The 27133-nt window shown below is 40.9% G+C and overlaps 1 protein-coding gene across 1 annotated transcript in view; it reads left to right on the top strand.

Moving 5' to 3' along the window:
- The window catches only part of map3k13 (mitogen-activated protein kinase kinase kinase 13), a 158715-nt gene that overhangs the window by 96000 nt on the left and 35582 nt on the right, over positions 1-27133 (top strand). Inside the window, exons 5-9 of the mRNA XM_071341929.1 lie at positions 14801-14959; positions 20696-20854; positions 21003-21111; positions 24602-24711; positions 26374-26490. Coding sequence (XP_071198030.1) covers positions 14801-14959; positions 20696-20854; positions 21003-21111; positions 24602-24711; positions 26374-26490 — 654 coding nt within the window. The remainder of the gene's footprint in view (positions 1-14800; positions 14960-20695; positions 20855-21002; positions 21112-24601; positions 24712-26373; positions 26491-27133) is intronic.

Raw genomic sequence — 27133 nt, 5'->3', positions numbered from 1 at the left:
CTGGCAGCTCCTGACTGGCTGGCGGCTCTGGCGGCTCGGGACTGACGGACGGCTCTAGCGGCTCGGGACAGACGGGCGGCTCTGATGGCTCGGGACAGACGGGCGGCTCAGATGGCGCTGGACAGGCAGGCAGCTCAGATGGCGCTGGACAGGCAGGCAGCTCAGACTGCGCTGGGCAGGCAGGCAGCTCAGACGGCGCTGGGCAGGCAGGCAGCTCTGACCTGCTGAGGCGCACAGTAGGCATGGTGCGTGGTACCGGCACTGGAGGTACTGGACTGGGGCGGGAAGGTTATGTCCGTCCTGTTTGCTTATGGCGGAATACAGCTCATTTAGTGCGGTTTTAGTGACAGCATCGGTCTGTGGTGGTATGTAGACAGTTACAAAAAATAAATATGAAAACTCTCTAGGTAAATAGTGTGGTCTACAGCTTATCATGAGATACTCTACCTCAGGCAAGCAAAACCTTGAGACTTCCTTAGATATCGTGCACCAGCTGTTGTTTACATAAATGTATAGGGCCCCACCCCGTGTCTTACCAGAGGCTGCTGTTCTATCCTGTCAATAGACTAACTTGCCAGCTGTATGTTCTTAATGTCGTCGTTCAGCCACGACTCGGTGAAACACAAGATATTACAGTTTTTAATGTCCCGTTGGTAGGCTTTCAGTTCATCCAATTTATTTTACAGCGATTGACCGTTGGCTAACAGTACGCATGGCAAAGGCAGATTAGCCACTCGTTGCCTGATCCTCACAAGGCACCCCGATCTCTTTCCGTGAAATCTGTGTTTCTTTCTCCAGCGAATGATTGGGTTTAGGGCCTGTTCGGGTGTTTGGAGTATATCCTGTCTGACTCATTACTGTTATCCATTCCTGTGAACGGGTTTGGTAACTTATGATTGTTATCTTAATTAATGATGTTACATATAGAGGGAGGTTCTGTCAGATTGCTTTGTAAATAAATTAAAGAGAAAGCAGCTCTCTTCTTACAGACAGAGAGGTCAGCAGTATTAAACTCTGTTAATCAGCGGTATTAAACTCTGTTAATCAGCGGTATTAAACTCTGTTAATCAGCGGTATTAAACTCTGTTAGTCAGCAGTATTAAACTCTGTTAATCAGCAGGATTAAACTCTGTTAGTCAGCGGTATTAAACTCTGTTAGTCAGCAGTATTAAACTCTGTTAATCAGCAGGATTAAACTCTGTTAATCAGCAGTATTAAACTCTGTTAATCAGTGGTATTAAACTCTGTTAATCAGCAGTATTAAACTCTGTTAATCAGTGGTATTAAACTCTGTTAATCAGCGGTATTAAACTCTGTTAGTCAGCGGTATTAAACTCTGTTAATCAGCAGGATTAAACTCTGTTAGTCAGCGGTATTAAACTCTGTTAATCAGCGGTATTAAACTCTGTTAATCAGCGGTATTAAACTCTGTTAATCAGCGGTATTAAACTCTGTTAATCAGCGGTATTAAACTCTGTTAGTCAGCAGTATTAAACCCTGTTAATCAGCAGGATTAAACTCTGTTAGTCAGCGGTATTAAACTCTGTTAATCAGCGGTATTAAACTCTGTTAGTCCGCAGGATTAAACTCTGTTAATCAGCAGGATTAAACTCTGTTAGTCAGCGGTATTAAACTCTGTTAATCAGCGGTATTAAACTCTGTTAATCAGCGGTATTAAACTCTGTTAATCAGCGGTATTAAACTCTGTTAATCAGCGGTATTAAACTCTGTTAATCAGCGGGATTAAACTCTGTTAGTCAGCGGGATTAAACTCTGTTAATCAGCGGGATTAAACTCTGTTAATCAGCGGGATTAAACTCTGTTAATCAGCGGGATTAAACTCTGTTAATCAGCGGGATTAAACTCTGTTAGTCAGCAGGATTAAACTCTGTTAATCAACAGGATTAAACTCTGTTAATCAGCAGGATTAAACTCTGTTAGTCCGCAGGATTAAACTCTGTTAATCAGCGGTATTAAACTCTGTTAATCAGCGGTATTAAACTCTGTTAGTCAGCGGTATTAAACTCTGTTAGTCAGCGGTATTAAACTCTGTTAGTCAGCGGTATTAAACTCTGTTAATCAGCGGTATTAAACTCTGTTAGTCAGCGGTATTAAACTCTGTTAGTCAGCAGGATTAAACTATGTTAGTCCGCAGGATTAAACTCTGTTAATCAGCGGTATTAAACTCTGTTAGTCAGCGGTATTAAACTCTGTTAGTCAGCGGGATTAAACCCTGTTAATCAGCGGGATTAAACTCTGTTAGTCAGCGGTATTAAACTCTGTTAATCAGCAGGATTAAACTCTGTTAGTCCGCAGGATTAAACTCTGTTAGTCCGCAGGATTAACCTCTGTTAGTCCGCAGGATTAAACTCTTTTAGTCAGCAGGATTAAACTCTGTTAGTCCGCAGGATTAAACTTTGTTAGTCCGCAGGATTAAACTCTGTTAGTCCGCAGGATTAAACTCTGTTAATCAGCGGTATTAAACTCTGTTAGTCAGCGGTATTAAACTCTGTTAATCAGCGGTATTAAACTCTGTTAGTCAGCGGTATTAAACTCTGTTAGTCAGCGGTATTAAACTCTGTTAGTCAGCGGTTTTAAACTCTGTTAATCAGCGGTATTAAACTCTGTTAATCCGCAGTATTAAACTCTGTTAATCAGCGGTATTAAACTCTGTTAGTCAGCGGTATTAAACTCTGTTAGTCAGCAGGATTAAACTCTGTTAATCAGCGGTATTAAACTCTGTTAGTCAGCGGGATTTAACCCCTGTTAATCAGCGGTATTAAACTCTGTTAATCCGCAGTATTAAACCCTGTTAATCAGCGGTATTAAACTCTGTTAATCAGCGGTATTAAACTCTGTTAGTCAGCGGTATTAAACTCTGTTAGTCAGCGGGATTAAACCCTGTTAATCAGCGGGATTAAACTCTGTTAGTCAGCGGTATTAAACTCTGTTAATCAGCAGGATTAAACTCTGTTAGTCCGCAGGATTAAACTCTGTTAGTCCGCAGGATTAACCTCTGTTAGTCCGCAGGATTAAACTCTTTTAGTCAGCAGGATTAAACTCTGTTAGTCCACAGGATTAAACTCTGTTAGTCAGCGGTTTTAAACTCTGTTAATCAGCGGTATTATCTCTGTTAATCCGCAGTATTAAACTCTGTTAATCAGCGGTATTAAACTCTGTTAGTCAGCGGTATTAAACTCTGTTAGTCAGCAGGATTAAACTCTGTTAATCAGCGGTATTAAACTCTGTTAGTCAGCGGGATTTAACCCCTGTTAATCAGCGGGATTAAACTCTGTTAATCAGCGGGATTAAACTCTGTTAATCAACAGGATTAAACTCTGTTAATCAGCAGTATTAAACTCTGTTAATCAGCAGTATTAAACTCTGTTAGTCCGCAGGATTAAACTCTGTTAATCAGCAGGATTAAACTCTGTTAATCAGCAGGATTAAACTCTGTTAATCAGCAGGATTAAACTCTGTTAATCAGCAGGATTAAACTCTGTTAGTCAGCAGGATTAAACTCTGTTAGTCCGCAGGATTAAACTCTGTTAATCAGCAGGATTAAACTCTGTTAGTCAGCAGGATTAAACTCTGTTAGTCAGCAGGATTAAACTCTGTTAGTCAGCAGGATTAAACTCTGTTAGTCAGCAGGATTAAACTCTGTTAATCAGCAGTATTAAACTCTGTTAATCAGCAGGATTAAACTCTGTTAATCAACAGGATTAAACTCTGTTAGTCAGCAGGATTAAACTCTGTTAGTCAGCAGGATTAAACTCTGTTAGTCAGCAGGATTAAACTCTGTTAGTCAGCAGGATTAAACTCTGTTAATCAGCAGGATTAAACCCTGTTAATCAGCGGGATTAAACTCTGTTAGTCAGCGGTATTAAACTCTGTTAATCAGCAGGATTAAACTCTGTTAGTCCGCAGGATTAAACTCTGTTAGTCCGCAGGATTAACCTCTGTTAGTCCGCAGGATTAAACTCTTTTAGTCAGCAGGATTAAACTCTGTTAGTCCGCAGGATTAAACTTTGTTAGTCCGCAGGATTAAACTCTGTTAGTCCGCAGGATTAAACTCTGTTAATCAGCGGTATTAAACTCTGTTAGTCAGCGGTATTAAACTCTGTTAATCAGCGGTATTAAACTCTGTTAGTCAGCGGTATTAAACTCTGTTAGTCAGCGGTATTAAACTCTGTTAGTCAGCGGTTTTAAACTCTGTTAATCAGCGGTATTAAACTCTGTTAATCAGCAGGATTAAACTCTGTTAATCAGCAGGATTAAACTCTGTTAGTCAGCAGGATTAAACTCTGTTAGTCCGCAGGATTAAACCCTGTTAATCAGCAGGATTAAACTCTGTTAGTCAGCAGGATTAAACACTGTTAGTCAGCAGGATTAAACTCTGTTAGTCAGCAGGATTAAACTCTGTTAGTCAGCAGGATTAAACTCTGTTAATCAGCAGTATTAAACTCTGTTAATCAGCAGGATTAAACTCTGTTAATCAACAGGATTAAACTCTGTTAGTCAGCAGGATTAAACTCTGTTAGTCAGCAGGATTAAACTCTGTTAGTCAGCAGGATTAAACTCTGTTAGTCAGCAGGATTAAACTCTGTTAATCAGCAGGATTAAACCCTGTTAATCAGCGGGATTAAACTCTGTTAGTCAGCGGTATTAAACTCTGTTAATCAGCAGGATTAAACTCTGTTAGTCCGCAGGATTAAACTCTGTTAGTCCGCAGGATTAACCTCTGTTAGTCCGCAGGATTAAACTCTTTTAGTCAGCAGGATTAAACTCTGTTAGTCCGCAGGATTAAACTTTGTTAGTCCGCAGGATTAAACTCTGTTAGTCCGCAGGATTAAACTCTGTTAATCAGCGGTATTAAACTCTGTTAGTCAGCGGTATTAAACTCTGTTAATCAGCGGTATTAAACTCTGTTAGTCAGCGGTATTAAACTCTGTTAGTCAGCGGTATTAAACTCTGTTAGTCAGCGGTTTTAAACTCTGTTAATCAGCGGTATTAAACTCTGTTAATCCGCAGTATTAAACTCTGTTAATCAGCGGTATTAAACTCTGTTAGTCAGCGGTATTAAACTCTGTTAGTCAGCAGGATTAAACTCTGTTAATCAGCGGTATTAAACTCTGTTAGTCAGCGGGATTTAACCCCTGTTAATCAGCGGTATTAAACTCTGTTAATCCGCAGTATTAAACCCTGTTAATCAGCGGTATTAAACTCTGTTAATCAGCGGTATTAAACTCTGTTAGTCAGCGGTATTAAACTCTGTTAGTCAGCGGGATTAAACCCTGTTAATCAGCGGGATTAAACTCTGTTAGTCAGCGGTATTAAACTCTGTTAATCAGCAGGATTAAACTCTGTTAGTCCGCAGGATTAAACTCTGTTAGTCCGCAGGATTAACCTCTGTTAGTCCGCAGGATTAAACTCTTTTAGTCAGCAGGATTAAACTCTGTTAGTCCGCAGGATTAAACTCTGTTAGTCAGCGGTTTTAAACTCTGTTAATCAGCGGTATTATCTCTGTTAATCCGCAGTATTAAACTCTGTTAATCAGCGGTATTAAACTCTGTTAGTCAGCGGTATTAAACTCTGTTAGTCAGCAGGATTAAACTCTGTTAATCAGCGGTATTAAACTCTGTTAGTCAGCGGGATTTAACCCCTGTTAATCAGCGGGATTAAACTCTGTTAATCAACAGGATTAAACTCTGTTAATCAGCAGTATTAAACTCTGTTAATCAGCAGTATTAAACTCTGTTAGTCCGCAGGATTAAACTCTGTTAATCAGCAGGATTAAACTCTGTTAATCAGCAGGATTAAACTCTGTTAATCAGCAGGATTAAACTCTGTTAATCAGCAGGATTAAACTCTGTTAGTCAGCAGGATTAAACTCTGTTAGTCCGCAGGATTAAACTCTGTTAATCAGCAGGATTAAACTCTGTTAGTCAGCAGGATTAAACTCTGTTAGTCAGCAGGATTAAACTCTGTTAGTCAGCAGGATTAAACTCTGTTAGTCAGCAGGATTAAACTCTGTTAATCAGCAGTATTAAACTCTGTTAATCAGCAGGATTAAAATCTGTTAATCAACAGGATTAAACTCTGTTAGTCAGCAGGATTAAACTCTGTTAGTCAGCAGGATTAAACTCTGTTAGTCAGCAGGATTAAACTCTGTTAGTCAGCAGGATTAAACTCTGTTAGTCAGCAGGATTAAACTCTGTTAGTCAACAGGATTACACTCTGTTAGTCAGCAGGATTAAACTCTGTTAGTCAGCAGGATTAAACTCTGTTAGTCAGCAGGATTAAACTCTGTTAGTCAGCAGGATTAAACTCTGTTAGTCAACAGGATTAAACAATGTTAGTCAGCAGGATTAAACTCTGTTAGTCAGCAGGATTAAACTCTGTTAGTCAGCAGGATTAAACTCTGTTAATCAGCGGTATTAAACTCTGTTAGTCAGCGGGATTTAACCCCTGTTAATCAGCGGGATTAAACTCTGTTAATCAACAGGATTAAACTCTGTTAATCAGCAGTATTAAACTCTGTTAATCAGCAGTATTAAACTCTGTTAGTCCGCAGGATTAAACTCTGTTAATCAGCAGGATTAAACTCTGTTAATCAGCAGGATTAAACTCTGTTAATCAGCAGGATTAAACTCTGTTAATCAGCAGGATTAAACTCTGTTAGTCAGCAGGATTAAACTCTGTTAGTCCGCAGGATTAAACTCTGTTAATCAGCAGGATTAAACTCTGTTAGTCAGCAGGATTAAACTCTGTTAGTCAGCAGGATTAAACTCTGTTAGTCAGCAGGATTAAACTCTGTTAGTCAGCAGGATTAAACTCTGTTAATCAGCAGTATTAAACTCTGTTAATCAGCAGGATTAAACTCTGTTAATCAACAGGATTAAACTCTGTTAGTCAGCAGGATTAAACTCTGTTAGTCAGCAGGATTAAACTCTGTTAGTCAGCAGGATTAAACTCTGTTAGTCAGCAGGATTAAACTCTGTTAGTCAGCAGGATTAAACTCTGTTAGTCAACAGGATTACACTCTGTTAGTCAGCAGGATTAAACTCTGTTAGTCAGCAGGATTAAACTCTGTTAGTCAGCAGGATTAAACTCTGTTAGTCAGCAGGATTAAACTCTGTTAGTCAACAGGATTAAACAATGTTAGTCAGCAGGATTAAACTCTGTTAGTCAGCAGGATTAAACTCTGTTAGTCAGCAGGATTAAACTCTGTTAGTCAGCAGTATTAAACTCTTTTAGTCAGCGGTATTAAACTCTTTTAGTCAGCAGGATTAAACTCTGTTAGTCCGCAGGATTAAACTCTGTTAGTCAGCGGTTTTAAACTCTGTTAATCAGCGGTATTATCTCTGTTAATCCGCAGTATTAAACTCTGTTAATCAGCGGTATTAAACTCTGTTAGTCAGCGGTATTAAACTCTGTTAGTCAGCAGGATTAAACTCTGTTAATCAGCGGTATTAAACTCTGTTAGTCAGCGGGATTTAACCCCTGTTAATCAGCGGGATTAAACTCTGTTAATCAGCGGGATTAAACTCTGTTAATCAACAGGATTAAACTCTGTTAATCAGCAGTATTAAACTCTGTTAATCAGCAGTATTAAACTCTGTTAGTCCGCAGGATTAAACTCTGTTAATCAGCAGGATTAAACTCTGTTAATCAGCAGGATTAAACTCTGTTAATCAGCAGGATTAAACTCTGTTAATCAGCAGGATTAAACTCTGTTAGTCAGCAGGATTAAACTCTGTTAGTCCGCAGGATTAAACTCTGTTAATCAGCAGGATTAAACTCTGTTAGTCAGCAGGATTAAACTCTGTTAGTCAGCAGGATTAAACTCTGTTAGTCAGCAGGATTAAACTCTGTTAATCAGCAGTATTAAACTCTGTTAATCAGCAGGATTAAACTCTGTTAATCAACAGGATTAAACTCTGTTAGTCAGCAGGATTAAACTCTGTTAGTCAGCAGGATTAAACTCTGTTAGTCAGCAGGATTAAACTCTGTTAGTCAGCAGGATTAAACTCTGTTAGTCAGCAGGATTAAACTCTGTTAGTCAACAGGATTACACTCTGTTAGTCAGCAGGATTAAACTCTGTTAGTCAGCAGGATTAAACTCTGTTAGTCAGCAGGATTAAACTCTGTTAGTCAGCAGGATTAAACTCTGTTAGTCAACAGGATTAAACAATGTTAGTCAGCAGGATTAAACTCTGTTAGTCAGCAGGATTAAACTATGTTAGTCAGCAGGATTAAACTCTGTTAGTCAGCGGTATTAAACTCTTTTAGTCAGCGGTATTAAACTCTTTTAGTCCGCAGGATTAAACTCTGTTAGTCCGCAGGATTAACCTCTGTTAGTCCGCAGGATTAAACTCTTTTAGTCAGCAGGATTAAACTCTTTTAGTCAGCGGTATTAAACTCTTTTAGTCAGCGGTATTAAACTCTGTTAATCAGCAGGATTAAACTCTGTTAGTCCGCAGGATTAAACTCTGTTAGTCCGCAGGATTAACCTCTGTTAGTCCGCAGGATTAAACTCTTTTAGTCAGCAGGATTAAACTCTGTTAGTCCGCAGGATTAAACTCTGTTAGTCAGCGGTTTTAAACTCTGTTAATCAGCGGTATTATCTCTGTTAATCCGCAGTATTAAACTCTGTTAATCAGCGGTATTAAACTCTGTTAGTCAGCGGTATTAAACTCTGTTAGTCAGCAGGATTAAACTCTGTTAATCAGCGGTATTAAACTCTGTTAGTCAGCGGGATTTAACCCCTGTTAATCAGCGGGATTAAACTCTGTTAATCAACAGGATTAAACTCTGTTAATCAGCAGTATTAAACTCTGTTAATCAGCAGTATTAAACTCTGTTAGTCCGCAGGATTAAACTCTGTTAATCAGCAGGATTAAACTCTGTTAATCAGCAGGATTAAACTCTGTTAATCAGCAGGATTAAACTCTGTTAATCAGCAGGATTAAACTCTGTTAGTCAGCAGGATTAAACTCTGTTAGTCCGCAGGATTAAACTCTGTTAATCAGCAGGATTAAACTCTGTTAGTCAGCAGGATTAAACTCTGTTAGTCAGCAGGATTAAACTCTGTTAGTCAGCAGGATTAAACTCTGTTAGTCAGCAGGATTAAACTCTGTTAATCAGCAGTATTAAACTCTGTTAATCAGCAGGATTAAACTCTGTTAATCAACAGGATTAAACTCTGTTAGTCAGCAGGATTAAACTCTGTTAGTCAGCAGGATTAAACTCTGTTAGTCAGCAGGATTAAACTCTGTTAGTCAGCAGGATTAAACTCTGTTAGTCAGCAGGATTAAACTCTGTTAGTCAACAGGATTACACTCTGTTAGTCAGCAGGATTAAACTCTGTTAGTCAGCAGGATTAAACTCTGTTAGTCAGCAGGATTAAACTCTGTTAGTCAGCAGGATTAAACTCTGTTAGTCAACAGGATTAAACAATGTTAGTCAGCAGGATTAAACTCTGTTAGTCAGCAGGATTAAACTCTGTTAGTCAGCAGGATTAAACTCTGTTAATCAGCGGTATTAAACTCTGTTAGTCAGCGGGATTTAACCCCTGTTAATCAGCGGGATTAAACTCTGTTAATCAACAGGATTAAACTCTGTTAATCAGCAGTATTAAACTCTGTTAATCAGCAGTATTAAACTCTGTTAGTCCGCAGGATTAAACTCTGTTAATCAGCAGGATTAAACTCTGTTAATCAGCAGGATTAAACTCTGTTAATCAGCAGGATTAAACTCTGTTAATCAGCAGGATTAAACTCTGTTAGTCAGCAGGATTAAACTCTGTTAGTCCGCAGGATTAAACTCTGTTAATCAGCAGGATTAAACTCTGTTAGTCAGCAGGATTAAACTCTGTTAGTCAGCAGGATTAAACTCTGTTAGTCAGCAGGATTAAACTCTGTTAGTCAGCAGGATTAAACTCTGTTAATCAGCAGTATTAAACTCTGTTAATCAGCAGGATTAAACTCTGTTAATCAACAGGATTAAACTCTGTTAGTCAGCAGGATTAAACTCTGTTAGTCAGCAGGATTAAACTCTGTTAGTCAGCAGGATTAAACTCTGTTAGTCAGCAGGATTAAACTCTGTTAGTCAGCAGGATTAAACTCTGTTAGTCAACAGGATTACACTCTGTTAGTCAGCAGGATTAAACTCTGTTAGTCAGCAGGATTAAACTCTGTTAGTCAGCAGGATTAAACTCTGTTAGTCAGCAGGATTAAACTCTGTTAGTCAACAGGATTAAACAATGTTAGTCAGCAGGATTAAACTCTGTTAGTCAGCAGGATTAAACTCTGTTAGTCAGCAGGATTAAACTCTGTTAGTCAGCAGTATTAAACTCTTTTAGTCAGCGGTATTAAACTCTTTTAGTCAGCGGTATTAAACTCTGTTAGTCCGCAGGATTAAACTCTGTTAGTACGCAGGATTAAACTCTGTTAGTCCGCAGGATTAAACTCTGTTAATCAGCGGTATTAAACTCTGTTAGTCAGCGGTATTAAACTCTGTTAATCAGCGGTATTAAACTCTGTTAGTCAGCGGTATTAAACTCTGTTAGTCAGCGGTTTTAAACTCTGTTAATCAGCGGTATTAAACTCTGTTAATCCGCAGTATTAAACTCTGTTAATCAGCGGTATTAAACTCTGTTAGTCAGCGGTATTAAACTCTGTTAGTCAGCAGGATTAAACTCTGTTAATCAGCGGTATTAAACTCTGTTAGTCAGCGGGATTTAACCCCTGTTAATCAGCGGTATTAAACTCTGTTAATCCGCAGTATTAAACCCTGTTAATCAGCGGTATTAAACTCTGTTAATCAGCGGTATTAAACTCTGTTAGTCAGCGGTATTAAACTCTGTTAGTCAGCGGGATTAAACCCTGTTAATCAGCGGGATTAAACTCTGTTAGTCAGCGGTATTAAACTCTGTTAATCAGCAGGATTAAACTCTGTTAGTCCGCAGGATTAAACTCTGTTAGTCCGCAGGATTAACCTCTGTTAGTCCGCAGGATTAAACTCTTTTAGTCAGCAGGATTAAACTCTGTTAGTCCGCAGGATTAAACTCTGTTAGTCAGCGGTTTTAAACTCTGTTAATCAGCGGTATTATCTCTGTTAATCCGCAGTATTAAACTCTGTTAATCAGCGGTATTAAACTCTGTTAGTCAGCGGTATTAAACTCTGTTAGTCAGCAGGATTAAACTCTGTTAATCAGCGGTATTAAACTCTGTTAGTCAGCGGGATTTAACCCCTGTTAATCAGCGGGATTAAACTCTGTTAATCAGCGGGATTAAACTCTGTTAATCAACAGGATTAAACTCTGTTAATCAGCAGTATTAAACTCTGTTAATCAGCAGTATTAAACTCTGTTAGTCCGCAGGATTAAACTCTGTTAATCAGCAGGATTAAACTCTGTTAATCAGCAGGATTAAACTCTGTTAATCAGCAGGATTAAACTCTGTTAATCAGCAGGATTAAACTCTGTTAGTCAGCAGGATTAAACTCTGTTAGTCCGCAGGATTAAACTCTGTTAATCAGCAGGATTAAACTCTGTTAGTCAGCAGGATTAAACTCTGTTAGTCAGCAGGATTAAACTCTGTTAGTCAGCAGGATTAAACTCTGTTAGTCAGCAGGATTAAACTCTGTTAATCAGCAGTATTAAACTCTGTTAATCAGCAGGATTAAACTCTGTTAATCAACAGGATTAAACTCTGTTAGTCAGCAGGATTAAACTCTGTTAGTCAGCAGGATTAAACTCTGTTAGTCAGCAGGATTAAACTCTGTTAGTCAGCAGGATTAAACTCTGTTAGTCAGCAGGATTAAACTCTGTTAGTCAACAGGATTACACTCTGTTAGTCAGCAGGATTAAACTCTGTTAGTCAGCAGGATTAAACTCTGTTAGTCAGCAGGATTAAACTCTGTTAGTCAGCAGGATTAAACCCTGTTAGTCAACAGGATTAAACAATGTTAGTCAGCAGGATTAAACTCTGTTAGTCAGCAGGATTAAACTATGTTAGTCAGCAGGATTAAACTCTGTTAGTCAGCGGTATTAAACTCTTTTAGTCAGCGGTATTAAACTCTTTTAGTCAGCGGTATTAAACTCTGTTAGTCCGCAGGATTAAACTCTGTTAGTCCGCAGGATTAACCTCTGTTAGTCCGCAGGATTAAACTCTTTTAGTCAGCAGTATTAAACTCTGTTAGTCCGCAGGATTAAAATCTGTTTGTCCGCAGGATTAAACTCTGTTAGTCAGCAGTATTAAACTCTGTTAATCAGCAGGATTAAACTCTGTTAATCAGCGGTATTAAACCCTGTTAGTCAGCAGGATTAAACTCTGTTAATCAGCGGTATTAAACTCTGTTAATCAGCAGGATTAAACTCTGTTAGTCCGCAGGATTAAACTCTGTTAGTCCGCAGGATTAAACTTTGTTAGTCCGCAGGATTAAACCCTGTTAATCAGCAGGATTAAACTCTGTTTTGCAGCAGGATTAAACTCTGTTAATCAGCAGGATTAAACTCTGTTAGTCAGCAGGATTAAACTCTGTTAGTCAGCAGGATTAAACTCTGTTAATCAGCAGGATTAAACTCTGTTAATTAGCGGTATTAAACTCTGTTAATTAGCGGGATTAAACTCTGTTAATCAGCAGGATTAAACTCTGTTAATCAGCAGGATTAAACTCTGTTAATCAGCAGGATTAAACTCTGTTAGTCAGCAGGATTAAACTCTGTTAGTAAGCAGGATTAAACTCTGTTAATCAGCAGGATTAAACTCTGTTAATCAGCAGGATTAAACTCTGTTAATCAGCAGGATTAAACTCTGTTAATCAGCAGGATTAAACTCTGTTAGTCAGCAGGATTAAACTCTGTTAATCAGCAGGATTAAACTATTTTAATCAGCAGGATTAAACTCTGTTAATCAGCAGTATTAAACTCTGTTAATCAGCAGGATTAAACTCTGTTAGTCAGCGGTATTAAACTCTGTTAATCAGCAGGATTAAACTCTGTTAATCAGCAGGATTAAACTCTGTTAATCAGCAGGATTAAACTCTGTTAGTCAGTAGGATTAAACTCTGTTAGTAAGCAGGATTAAACGCTGTTAATCAGCAGGATTAAACTCTGTTAATCAGCAGGATTAAACTCTGTTAATCAGCAGTATTAAACTCTGTTAATCAGCAGGATTAAACTCTGTTAGTCAGCGGTATTAAACTCTGTTAATTAGCGGGATTAAACTCTGTTAATCAGCAGGATTAAACTCTGTTAATCAGCAGGATTAAACTCTGTTAATCAGCAGGATTAAACTCTGTTAGTCAGCAGGATTAAACTCTGTTAGTAAGCAGGATTAAACTCTGTTAATCAGCAGGATTAAACTCTGTTAATCAGCAGGATTAAACTCTGTTAATCAGCAGGATTAAACTCTGTTAATCAGCAGTATTAAACTCTGTTAATCAGCAGGATTAAACTCTGTTAGTCAGCGGTATTAAACTCTGTTAATTAGCGGGATTAAACTCTGTTAATCAGCAGGATTAAACTCTGTTAATCAGCAGGATTAAACTCTGTTAATCAGCAGGATTAAACTCTGTTAGTCAGCAGGATTAAACTCTGTTAGTAAGCAGGATTAAACTCTGTTAATCAGCAGGATTAAACTCTGTTAATCAGCAGGATTAAACTCTGTTAATCAGCAGGATTAAACTCTGTTAATCAGCAGGATTAAACTCTGTTAGTCAGCAGGATTAAACTCTGTTAATCAGCAGGATTAAACTATGTTAATCAGCAGGATTAAACTCTTTTAATCAGCAGTATTAAACTCTGTTAATCAGCAGGATTAAACTCTGTTAGTCAGCGGTATTAAACTCTGTTAATCAGCAGGATTAAACTCTGTTAATCAGCAGGATTAAACTCTGTTAGTCAGCAGGATTAAACTCTGTTAGTAAGCAGGATTAAACTCTGTTAATCAGCAGGATTAAACTCTGTTAATCAGCAGGATTAAACTCTGTTAATCAGCGGTATTAAACTCTGTTAGTCAGCAGGATTAAACTCTGTTAATCAGCGGTATTAAACTCTGTTAGTCAGCAGTATAAAGACGGAGACAGGAGGAATATGCTGTAGGTCGCTGTGACTTCCTGAACAGAATCATTACAGTACAAAGACCACACAAATACTTTCTGTCTGTCTGTCTGTCTGTCTGTCTGTCTCAAAGACCGGTGTCTGTCTGTCAGTCTCAAAGACATGTGTCTGTCTGTCAGTCTCAAAGACCTGTCTGTCTGTCAGTCTCAAAGACCGGTGTCTGTCTGTCTGTCTCAAAGACCTGTCTGTCTGTCAGTCTCAAAGACCTGTGTCTGTCTGTCAGTCTCAAAGACCTGTCTGTCTGTCAGTCTCAAAGACCTGTCTGTCTGTCTGTCAGTCTCAAAGACCGGTGTCTGTCTGTCTGTCTGTCTCAAAGACCTGTCTGTCTGTCAGTCTCAAAGACCTGTCTGTCTGTCTCAAAGACCTGTCTGTCTGTCTCAAAGACCTGTCTGTCTGTCAGTCTCAAAGACCTGTCTGTCTGTCAGTCTCAAAGACCTGTCTGTCTGTCTCATGTTTTGGACAGCTGAGTCCTTTCACCACTGTCTGTGTGATGGGAAAGGAATCTTTGTCTGGCGGCAGAGTTGTATTTCTGTTTGAGTTTGTGCTTAGGTTTTATATTATGGACCAGTGTTGTTGACCAATTCAGGTTGTGTGTTGAGGTTATAAGTTATTGCCCACATGTTATCTCCATTGAGGTCCTACTGTATATGTCATGATTCTCCTCTTCTACCTCAGTGTGCTGGTGACCCAACAAGACACCGTGAAGATCAGTGACTTCGGGACATCCAAGGAGCTCAGTGATAAGAGTACTCAGATGTCGTTCGCTGGTACGGTGGCCTGGATGGCCCCAGAGGTCATCAGGAACGAACCGGTGTCTGAGAAAGTAGACATCTGGTGAGTACAACAATAAGTAATGAAAAGAGATCCGTGGCTCACTCCCAGAAGCCTGGCTGGTGCGTAAAAACCCCGCAAATTCAGACCAACAAAGAGGTATAATAGGTTCTCACTCAAAAATGTTGCATAAAGCCTACTTCATTATTCCATTAATGAAGTTATCTTCACTGCATCAGGGACAGCATACCCAGACCTTTCTGCTGTACAGCCTTCTCTTCAGTGTGTCGGTACAGTTTTCTTTAATTCAAAACAGCATTTATAAAGAACACCTGATGAGCAGCAGGTGCTTCTAATCAGGGTTGCCACTCATCAGCCAATCAGGGCCCCTCTGGTCTACCTGTATACCAATTAGTCACAAAGAGATACAGAATTATAGGGTAGCGAGCACGAAAGGGCAACTCACAAATCAATCGCCCCCAGGTGTCCACTAACCTAAATACATCACATCAATTCATGAGATCGCCCACCACAAAGGTCATCAGGTACAGCCGGCCATAAATATGTGGGGTCAACTGATGAACGATATGTCAAATCTGATATGGACAGTGTTCTAGTCTAAATGTGGCTTATACATTACTGTTACGTTACAGCTTTATTCTAAAATATATATATTTTTTAAACATTCTCAGCAATCTCCACACAATACCCCATAATGACAAAGTGAAAATAGGTTTTTAGAAATGTTTGCAAATGTATTAAAAAAACAGAAATACCTTTTTTACATAAGTATTCAGACCCTTTGCTATGAAACTTGAAATTGAGCTCAGGTGCATCCTGTTTCCATTGATCATCCTTGAGATGTTTCTACAACTTAATTGGAGTCCACCTGTGGTAAATAAATTGATTGGACATGATTTGGAAAGGCACACACCTGTCTATATAAGGTCCCACAGTTGGCAGTGCATGTCAGAGCAAAAACCAAGCCATGAGGTCAAAGCACTCCACCAATCAAGGCTTTATGGTCGAGTGGCCAGACGGAAGCCACTCAGTAAAAGGCACATGACAGCCCGCTTGGAGTTTGCCTAAAGGCACCTAAAGGACTCTCAGACCATGAGAAACAAGATTCTCTGGTCTGATGAAATCAAGATTAAACTCTTTGGCCTGAATGTCAAGCGTAATGTCTGGAGGAAACCAGACTCCGCTCATCACCTGGCCAATACCATCCTTACGGTGAAGCATGGTGGTGGCAGCATCATGCTGTGGGGGTGTTTTTCAGGGAGACTAGCCAGGATCGAGGGAAAGATGAACAGAGCGAAGTACAGAGATCCGTGATGAAACCTGCTCCAGAGATCTCAGGACCTCAGACTGGGGCGAAGGTTCACCTTCCAACAGTACAACGACCCTAAGCACACAGCCAAGACAACACAGGAGTGGCTTCCTTGAGCCAGTCAGAGCCCGGACTTGAACCCGATCGAACATCTCTAGATCTCTAGATCTGAAAATAGCTGTGCAGCGACGCTCCCCATCCAACCTGACAGAGCTTGAGAGGATCTGCAGAGAAGAATGGGAGAAACTCCCCAAATACAGGTGTGCCAAGCTTGTAGCATCATACCCAAGAAGACTTGAGGTAATCGCTGCCAAAGGTGCTTCAACAAAGTCCTGAGTAAAGGGTCTGAATACTTATGTAAATGTTTTTGTTTTTCTTATAAATCTGCAAAAATGTCAAGAAACCTGTTTTCACTTTGTCATTATGGGGTATTGTGTGTAGATTGATAATAATAATTTCATACTTTTTTTTGTAAAAGGCTGTAACGTAGCAAAATGTGGGAAAAGTCAAGGGGTCTGAACACTTTCCATATGCACTGTAGGGTTATGTTGGGAGGAAGTTAATACAGTGTTTGTTAACCCTCTGTGTGGTTGGCAGATCGTTTGGTATTATAATATGTTAACCCTCTGTGTGGTTGGCAGATCGTTTGGTATTATAATATGTTAACCCTCTGTGTGGTTGGCAGATCGTTTGGTATTATAATATGTTAACCCTCTGTGTGGTTGGCAGATCGTTTGGTATTATAATATGTTAACCCTCTGTGTGGTTGGCAGATCGTTTGGTATTATAATATGTTTACCCTCTGTGTGGTTGGCAGGTTGTGTGGTATTATAATATGTTAACCCTCTGTGTGGTTGGCAGATCGTTTGGTATTATAATATGTTAACCCTCTGTGTGGTTGGCAGATCGTTTGGTATTATAATATGTTAACCCTCTGTGTGGTTGGCAGATCGTTTGGTATTATAATATGTTAACCCTCTGTGTGGTTGGCAGGTTGTGTGGTATTATAATATGTTAACCCTCTGTGTGGTTGGCAGATCGTTTGGTATTATAATATGTTAACCCTCTGTGTGGTTGGCAGGTTGTGTGGTATTATAATATGTTAACCCTCTGTGTGGTTGGCAGATCGTTTGGTATTATAATATGTTAACCCTCTGTGTGGTTGGCAGGTTGTGTGGTATTATAATATGTTAACCCGCTGTGTGGTTGGCAGATCGTTTGGTATTATAATATGTTTACCCTCTGTGTGGTTGGCAGGTTGTGTGGTATTATAATATGTTAACCCTCTGTGTGGTTGGCAGGTTGTGTGGTATTATAATATGTTTACCCTCTGTGTGGTTGGCAGATCGTTTGGTATTATAATATGTTAACCCTCTGTGTGGTTGGCAGATCGTGTGGTATTATAATATGTTAACCCTCTGTGTGGTTGGCAGGTTGTGTGGTATTATAATATGTTTACCCTCTGTGTGGTTGGCAGGTTGTGTGGTATTATAATATGTTTACCCTCTGTGTGGTTGGCAGATCGTTTGGTATTATAATATGTTTACCCTCTGTGTGGTTGGCAGGTTGTGTGGTATTATAATATGTTAACCCTCTGTGTGGTTGGCAGGTTGTGTGGTATTATAATATGTTTACCCTCTGTGTGGTTGGCAGATCGTTTGGTATTATAATATGTTTACCCTCTGTGTGGTTGGCAGGTTGTGTGGTATTATAATATGTTAACCCTCTGTGTGGTTGGCAGGTTGTGTGGTATTATAATATGTTTACCCTCTGTGTGGTTGGCAGGTTGTGTGGTATTATAATATGTTAACCCGCTGTGTGGTTGGCAGATCGTTTGGTATTATAATATGTTTACCCTCTGTGTGGTTGGCAGGTTGTGTGGTATTATAATATGTTAACCCTCTGTGTGGTTGGCAGATCGTTTGGTATTATAATATGTTAACCCTCTGTGTGGTTGGCAGGTTGTGTGGTATTATAATATGTTAACCCTCTGTGTGGTTGGCAGATCGTTTGGTATTATAATATGTTTACCCTCTGTGTGGTTGGCAGATCGTTTGGTATTATAATATGTTAACCCTCTGTGTGGTTGGCAGATCGTTTGGTATTATAATATGTTTACCCTCTGTGTGGTTGGCAGATCGTTTGGTATTATAATATGTTAACCCTCTGTGTGGTTGGCAGATCGTTTGGTATTATAATATGTTAACCCTCTGTGTGGTTGGCAGATCGTTTGGTATTATAATATGTTAACCCTCTGTGTGGTTGGCAGATCGTTTGGTATTATAATATGTTAACCCTCTGTGTGGTTGGCAGATCGTTTGGTATTATAATATGTTTACCCTCTGTGTGGTTGGCAGGTCGTTTGGTATTATAATATGTTAACCCTCTGTGTGGTTGGCAGGTTGTGTGGTATTATAATATGTTTACCCTCTGTGTGGTTGGCAGGTTGTGTGGTATTATAATATGTTTACCCTCTGTGTGGTTGGCAGGTTGTGTGGTATTATAATATGTTAACCCTCTGTGTGGTTGGCAGATCGTTTGGTATTATAATATGTTAACCCTCTGTGTGGTTGGCAGATCGTTTGGTATTATAATATGTTAACCCTCTGTGTGGTTGGCAGATCGTTTGGTATTATAATATGTTTACCCTCTGTGTGGTTGGCAGATCGTTTGGTATTATAATATGTTAACCCTCTGTGTGGTTGGCAGGTTGTGTGGTATTATAATATGTTAACCCTCTGTGTGGTTGGCAGGTTGTGTGGTATTATAATATGTTTACCCTCTGTGTGGTTGGCAGATCGTTTGGTATTATAATATGTTAACCCTCTGTGTGGTTGGCAGATCGTGTGGTATTATAATATGTTAACCCTCTGTGTGGTTGGCAGGTTGTGTGGTATTATAATATGTTTACCCTCTGTGTGGTTGGCAGGTTGTGTGGTATTATAATATGTTTACCCTCTGTGTGGTTGGCAGGTTGTGTGGTATTATAATATGTTAACCCTCTGTGTGGTTGGCAGGTTGTGTGGTATTATAATATGTTTACCCTCTGTGTGGTTGGCAGATCGTTTGGTATTATAATATGTTTACCCTCTGTGTGGTTGGCAGGTTGTGTGGTATTATAATATGTTAACCCTCTGTGTGGTTGGCAGGTTGTGTGGTATTATAATATGTTTACCCTCTGTGTGGTTGGCAGGTTGTGTGGTATTATAATATGTTTACCCTCTGTGTGGTTGGCAGGTTGTGTGGTATTATAATATGTTTACCCTCTGTGTGGTTGGCAGGTTGTGTGGTATTATAATATGTTTACCCGCTGTGTGGTTGGCAGATCGTTTGGTATTATAATATGTTTACCCTCTGTGTGGTTGGCAGGTTGTGTGGTATTATAATATGTTAACCCTCTGTGTGGTTGGCAGGTTGTGTGGTATTATAATATGTTAACCCTCTGTGTGGTTGGCAGGTTGTGTGGTATTATAATATGTTTACCCGCTGTGTGGTTGGCAGATCGTTTGGTATTATAATATGTTTACCCTCTGTGTGGTTGGCAGGTTGTGTGGTATTATAATATGTTAACCCTCTGTGTGGTTGGCAGGTTGTGTGGTATTATAATATGTTAACCCTCTGTGTGGTTGGCAGGTTGTGTGGTATTATAATATGTTAACCCTCTGTGTGGTTGGCAGGTTGTGTGGTATTATAATATGTTAACCCTCTGTGTGGTTGGCAGATCGTTTGGTATTATAATATGTTTACCCTCTGTGTGGTTGGCAGATCGTTTGGTATTATAATATGTTTACCCTCTGTGTGGTTGGCAGGTTGTGTGGTATTATAATATGTTAACCCTCTGTGTGGTTGGCAGGTTGTGTGGTATTATAATATGTTTACCCTCTGTGTGGTTGGCAGATCGTTTGGTATTATAATATGTTAACCCTCTGTGTGGTTGGCAGGTTGTTTGGTATTATAATATGTTTACCCTCTGTGTGGTTGGCAGATCGTTTGGTATTATAATATGTTTACCCTCTGTGTGGTTGGCAGGTTGTGTGGTATTATAATATGTTTACCCTCTGTGTGGTTGGCAGGTTGTGTGGTATTATAATATGTTTACCCGCTGTGTGGTTGGCAGATCGTTTGGTATTATAATATGTTTACCCTCTGTGTGGTTGGCAGGTTGTGTGGTATTATAATATGTTAACCCTCTGTGTGGTTGGCAGGTTGTGTGGTATTATAATATGTTTACCCTCTGTGTGGTTGGCAGATCGTTTGGTATTATAATATGTTAACCCTCTGTGTGGTTGGCAGGTTGTGTGGTATTATAATATGTTTACCCTCTGTGTGGTTGGCAGGTTGTGTGGTATTATAATATGTTAACCCTCTGTGTGGTTGGCAGATCGTTTGGTATTATAATATGTTTACCCTCTGTGTGGTTGGCAGATCGTTTGGTATTATAATATGTTAACCCTCTGTGTGGAGTACAGGTCGTTTGGCGTGGTGTTATGGGAGCTGCTGACTGGAGAGATCCCCTATAAAGACGTGGACTCCTCAGCCATCATCTGGGGTGTGGGTAGCAACAGCCTCCACCTCCCTGTTCCCTCCACCTGTCCTGATGGGTTCAAGATCCTCATGAAGCAGACATGGTGAGATACGCAGATCTGAGCTAGATATCACACACCCTGCAAAAATTCTAGGTAATATCTGCCTGTATAATAACATGGATTCATGTAATCTCTCCCTCTCCTTCCTCTTTGTGGTTTGTCTCCACTCTCTTCTTCTTCACCCCTCCAGGCAAGGGAAGCCCAGGAATCGTCCATCATTCCGTCAGATCCTGCTCCATCTGGACATCGCCTCAGCTGATATCCTGGGAGCTCCTCAGGAGACCTACTTCAAGTCTCAGGTGAGAACACAACCATTCTAGACTCCACAACCATTCTAAGCCCCTAGCATACCTGTCCGTATAGACCATTCTAAGCCCCTAGCATACCTGTCCTTATAGACCATTCTAAGCCCCTAGCATACCTGTCCTTATAGACCATTCTATGCCACTAGCATACCTGTCCATATAGACCATTCTAAGCCCCTAGCATACCTGTCCTTATAGACCATTCTAAGCCCCTAGCATACCTGTCCTTATAGACCATTCTAAGCCCCTAGCATACCTGTCCTTATAGACCATTCTAAGCCCCTAGCATACCTGTCCTTATAGACCATTCTAAGCCCCTAGCATACCTGTCCTTATAGACCATTCTAAGCCCCTAGCATACCTGTCCTTATAGACCATTCTAAGCCACTAGCATACCTGTCCTTATAGACCATTCTAAGCCCCTAGCATACCTGTCCTTATAGACCATTCTAAGCCCCTAGCATACCTGTCCTTATAGACCATTCTAAGCCCCTAGCATACCCGTCCTTATAGACCATTCTAAGCCACTAGCATACCTGTCCTTATAGACCATTCTAAGCCCCTAGCATACCTGTCCATATAGACCATTCTAAGCCCCTAGCATACCTGTCCTTATAGACTATTCTAAGCCCCTAGCATACCTGTCCATATAGACCATTCTAAGCCCCTAGCATACCTGTCCTTATAGACCATTCTAAGCCACTAGCATACCTGTCCTTATAGACCATTCTGAGCCCCTAGCATACCTGTCCTTATAGACCATTCTAAGTCCCTAGAATACCTGTCCTTATAGACCATTCTAAGCCCCTAGCATACCTGTCCTTATAGACCATTCTAAGCCACTAGCATACCTGTCCTTATAGACCATTCTAAGCCCCTAGCATACCTGTCCATATAGACCATTCTAAGCCCCTAGCATACCTGTCCTTATAGACTATTCTAAGCCCCTAGCATACCTGTCCATATAGACCATTCTAGGCCCCGAGCATACCTGTCCTTATAGACCATTCTAAGCCCCTAGCATACCTGTCCTTATAGACCATTCTAAGCCCCTAGCATACCTGTCCTTATAGACCATTCTAGGCCCCGAGAATACTTGTCCTTATAGACCATTCTAAGCCCCTAGTATACCTGTCCTTATAGACCATTCTAAGCCACTAGCATACCTGTCCTTATAGACCATTCTAAGCCCCTAGCATACCTGTCCATATAGACCATTCTAAGCCCCTAGCATACCTGTCCTTATAGACTATTCTAAGCCCCTAGCATACCTGTCCATATAGACCATTCTAGGCCCTGAGCATACCTGTCCTTATAGACCATTCTAAGCCCCTAGCATACCTGTCCTTATAGACCATTCTAAGCCCCTAGCATACCTGTCCTTATAGACCATTCTAAGCCCCGAGCATACCTGTCCTTATAGACCATTCTAAGCCCCTAGCATACCTGTCCATATAGACCATTCTAGGCCCTGAGAATACCTGTCCTTATAGACCATTCTAATCCCCTAGCATACCTGTCCTTATAGACCATTCTAAGCCCCTAGCATACCTGTCCTTATAGACCATTCTAAGCCCAGAGTATACCTGTCCTTATAGACCATTCTAGGCCCTAGCATACCTGTCCTTATAGACCATTCTAAGCCCCGAGCATACCTGTCCTTATAGACCATTCTAAGCCCCTAGCATACCTGTCCATATAGACCATTCTAGGCCCTGAGCATACCTGTCCATATAGACCATTCTAAGCCCCTAGCATACCTGTCCTTATAGACCATTCTAAGCCACTAGCATACCTGTCCTTATAGACCATTCTAAGTCCCTAGCATACCTGTCCTTATAGACCATTCTAAGCCCCTAGCATACCTGTCCTTATAGACCATTCTAAGCCCCTAGCATACCTGTCCTTATAGACCATTCTAAGCCACTAGCATACCTGTCCTTATAGACCATTCTAAGCCCCTAGCATACCTGTCCTTATAGACCATTCTAAGTCCCTAGAATAACTGTCCTTATAGACCATTCTAAGCCCCTAGCATACCTGTCCTTATAGACCATTCTAAGCCACTAGCATACCTGTCCTTATAGACCATTCTAAGCCCCTAGCATACCTGTCCATATAGACCATTCTAAGCCCCTAGCATACCTGTCCTTATAGACTATTCCAAGCCCCTAGCATACCTGTCCATATAGACCATTCTAAGCCCCTAGCATACCTGTCCTTATAGACCATTCTAAGCCACTAGCATACCTGTCCTTATAGACCATTCTAAGCCCCTAGCATACCTGTCCTTATAGACCATTCTAAGTCCATAGAATACCTGTCCTTATAGACCATTCTAAGCCCCTAGCATACCTGTCCTTATAGACCATTCTAAGCCACTAGCATACCTGTCCTTATAGACCATTCTAAGCCCCTAGCATACCTGTCCATATAGACCATTCTAAGCCCCTAGCATACCTGTCCTTATAGACTATTCTAAGCCCCTAGCATACCTGTCCATATAGACCATTCTAGGCCCCGAGCATACCTGTCCTTATAGACCATTCTAAGCCCCTAGCATACCTGTCCTTATAGACCATTCTAAGCCCCTAGCATACCTGTCCTTATAGACCATTCTAGGCCCCGAGCATACCTGTCCTTATAGACCATTCTAAGCCCCTAGCATACCTGTCCTTATAGACCATTCTAAGCCACTAGCATACCTGTCCTTATAGACCATTCTAAGCCCCTAGCATACCTGTCCTTATAGACCATTCTAAGCCCCGAGCATACCTGTCCTTATAGACCATTCTAAGCCCCTAGCATACCTGTCCTTATAGACCATTCTAAGCCCCTAGCATACCTGTCCTTATAGACCATTCTAAGCCCCTAGCATACCTGTCCATATAGACCATTCTAGGCCCTGAGCATACCTGTCCATATAGACCATTCTAAGCCCCTAGCATACCTGTCCTTATAGACCATTCTAAGTCCCTAGCATACCTGTCCATATAGACCATTCTAAGCCCCTAGTATACCTGTCCGTATAGACCATTCTAAGCCCCTAGCATACCTGTCCGTATAGACCATTCTAATCCCCTAGCATACCTGTCCTTATAGACCATTCTAAGCCCCTAGCATACCTGTCCTTATAGACCATTCTAAGCCCCTAGCATACCTGTCCTTATAGACCATTCTAAGCCCCTAGCATACCTGTCCTTATAGACCATTCTAAGCCCCTAGCATACCTGTCCTTATAGACCATTCTAAGCCCCTAGCATACCTGTCCTTATAGACCATTCTAAGCCCCTAGCATACCTGTCCTTATAGACCATTCTAAGCCCCTAGCATACCTGTCCGTATAGACCATTCTAAGCCCCTAGCATACCTGTCCGTATAGACCATTCTAAGCCCCTAGCATACCTGTCCGTATAGACCATTCTAAGCTATAGCCACCCTGTAGTGATGTGTAACCCTGTGTGTCCTGTTCCCCCTGTGTCAGTCTGAGTGGAGGGAGGAGGTGAGGAAACACTTTGAGAAGATCAAGTCTGAAGGAACCTGCATCCACCGACTGGATGAGGAGCTGATCAAACGCAGGAGGGATGAACTCAGGTAGGAGAGAGAGAGTTTGTATGTACAGTTGAAATCAGAAGTTTACATACACCTTAGCCAAATACATTTATACTCCGTTTTTCACAATTCCAGACATTTAATCCTCGTAAAAATGTATTTCACCGCTTTATTTTAAGAATGTGAAATGTCAGAATAATAGTAGAGAGAATTATTTATTTCAGCTTTTATTTCTTTCATCACATTCCCAGTGGATCAGAAGTTTACATACACTCAATTAGTATTTGGTAGCATTGCCTTTAAATTGTTTAACTTGGGTCAAACGTTTCGGGTAGCCTTCCACAAGCTTCCCACAATAAGTTGGGTGAATTTTGGCCCATTCCTCCTGACAGAGCTGGTGTAACTGAGTCAGGTTTGTCGGCCTCCTTGCTCGCACACGCTTTTTCAGTTCTGCCCACAAATTGTCTATAGGATTGAGGTCAGGGCTTTGTGATGGCCACTCCAATACCTTGACTTTGTTGTCCTGAAGCCATTTTGCCACAACTTTGGAAGTATACTTCGGGTCATTGTCCATTTGGAAGACCCATTTGCGACCAAGCTTTAACTTCCTGACTGATGTCTTGATGTTGCTTCAATATTTCCACATCATTTTCCTACCTCATGATGCCATCTATTTTGTGAAGTGCACCAGTCTCTCCTGCAGCAAAGCACCCCCACAACATGACGCTGCCACCCCCGTGCTTCACGGTTGGGATGGTGTTCTTCGGCTTGCAAGCCTCCCCCTTTTTCCTCCAAACATAACGATGGTCATTATGGCCAAACAGTCCTATTTTTGTTTCATCAGACCAGAGGACATTTCTCCAAAAAGTACGATCTTTGTCCGCATGTGCAGTTCCAAACCGTAGTCTGGCTTTTTTTTGCGGTTTTGGAGAAGTGGCTTCTTCCTTGCTGAGCGGACTTTCAGGTTATGTCGATATAGGACCCGTTTTACTGTGGATATAGATACTTGTGTACATGTTTCCTCCAGCATCTTCACAAGGTCCTTTGCTGTTGTTCTGGGATTTATTTGCACTTTTCGCACCAAAGTACGTTCATCTCTAAGAGACAGAACGCGTCTCCTTCCTGAGCGGTATGACGGCTGCCTGGTCCCATGGTGTTTATACTTGCGTACTACTGTTTGTACAGATGAACGTGGTACCTTCAGGCGTTTGGAAATTTCTCCCAAGGATGAACCAGACTTGTGGAGGTCTACCATCTCTTTTCTGAGGTTTTGGCTGATTTCTTTTGATTTTCCCATGATGTCAAGCAAAGAGGCACTGAGTTTGAAGGTAGACCTTGAAATACATCCACAGGTACACCTCCAATTGACTCAAATTGTGTCAATTATCAGAAGCTTCCAAAGCCATGACATAATTTTCTGTTTAAAGGCACAGTCAACTTAGTTTATGTAAACTTCTGACCCACTGGAATTGTGATACAATGAATTATAAGTGAAATAATCTGTCTGTAAACAATTGTTGGAAAAATTACTTGTGTTGTACACAAAGTAGATGTCCTAACCGACTTACCAAAACTATGGTTTGTTAACAAGAAATGTGTGGAGTGGTTGAAAAACGAGTTTTAATGACTCCAACCTAAGTGTATGTAAACTTCTGACTTCAACTGTAGCTAGATGTGTATTGAGCGTCCTGTCTCTCTCTCTAGACATGCCCTGGACATCAGGGAGCACTATGAGAGGAAGTTGGAGAGAGCTAACAACCTCTACATGGAGCTGAGTGCCATCATGCTACAGCTGGAGGTCCGCGAGAAGGAGCTCATCAAGTACGTATAGAACCTGTATCACTACATCCATGACGTGAAGGAGTCAACGTTCCATTGACCAGACTGGAACACATTCAACAAATCTGATCTAACTCAGTGGATATTAGTCAAATCCGTCATGAAATATTGTAACAGGCCCACAATGTGTTTACTAAAGTCCGATAGCTGTATAACATGTAGAAGTTAGAAGAACAGGTTTCTCGACCTTCTGGTTCTCTGGTCAGAACCAGAAGGTCGATAAAACAGGGACTAGAGAACCACCAGTGCCTCCACTCCTCCAACGCCATCTTGACGCCAATTTCCCACATCATAGTTCCTCTCAGCAGGGGTAAGACAATGGGGGAGAGAAGCACAGGGGTGCAGCTTTTGGTCCTGGGCAGAATGCTGGGACAGGACGGCCCCCACTCTGACATCCGAGGCGTCGACCTCCACCACAAACTGACTGGACTGGTCCGGATGGATTAAGACGGGGTTCTAGTGAATCGAAGTTTGAGGTTCAAGAACACCCGGTCAGCTGCTGTAGACCACGTGAATGGAACCTTGGTGAGTGCTGACGGGGGGAAGCCAGGGTGCTGTAACCCCGGATGAAGCAGCGGTGGAAATGAGCAAATCCCAGGAAACATTGCAGCTGCACTTTGGATGT

The sequence above is a fragment of the Salvelinus alpinus genome, chromosome 14, assembly GCF_045679555.1.
Source record: "Salvelinus alpinus chromosome 14, SLU_Salpinus.1, whole genome shotgun sequence".
Taxonomy (NCBI): Eukaryota; Metazoa; Chordata; class Actinopteri; order Salmoniformes; family Salmonidae; genus Salvelinus; species Salvelinus alpinus.
Note: the sequence above shows the minus strand (reverse complement) of the source record. Positions and strands in the feature narration are given on the sequence as shown.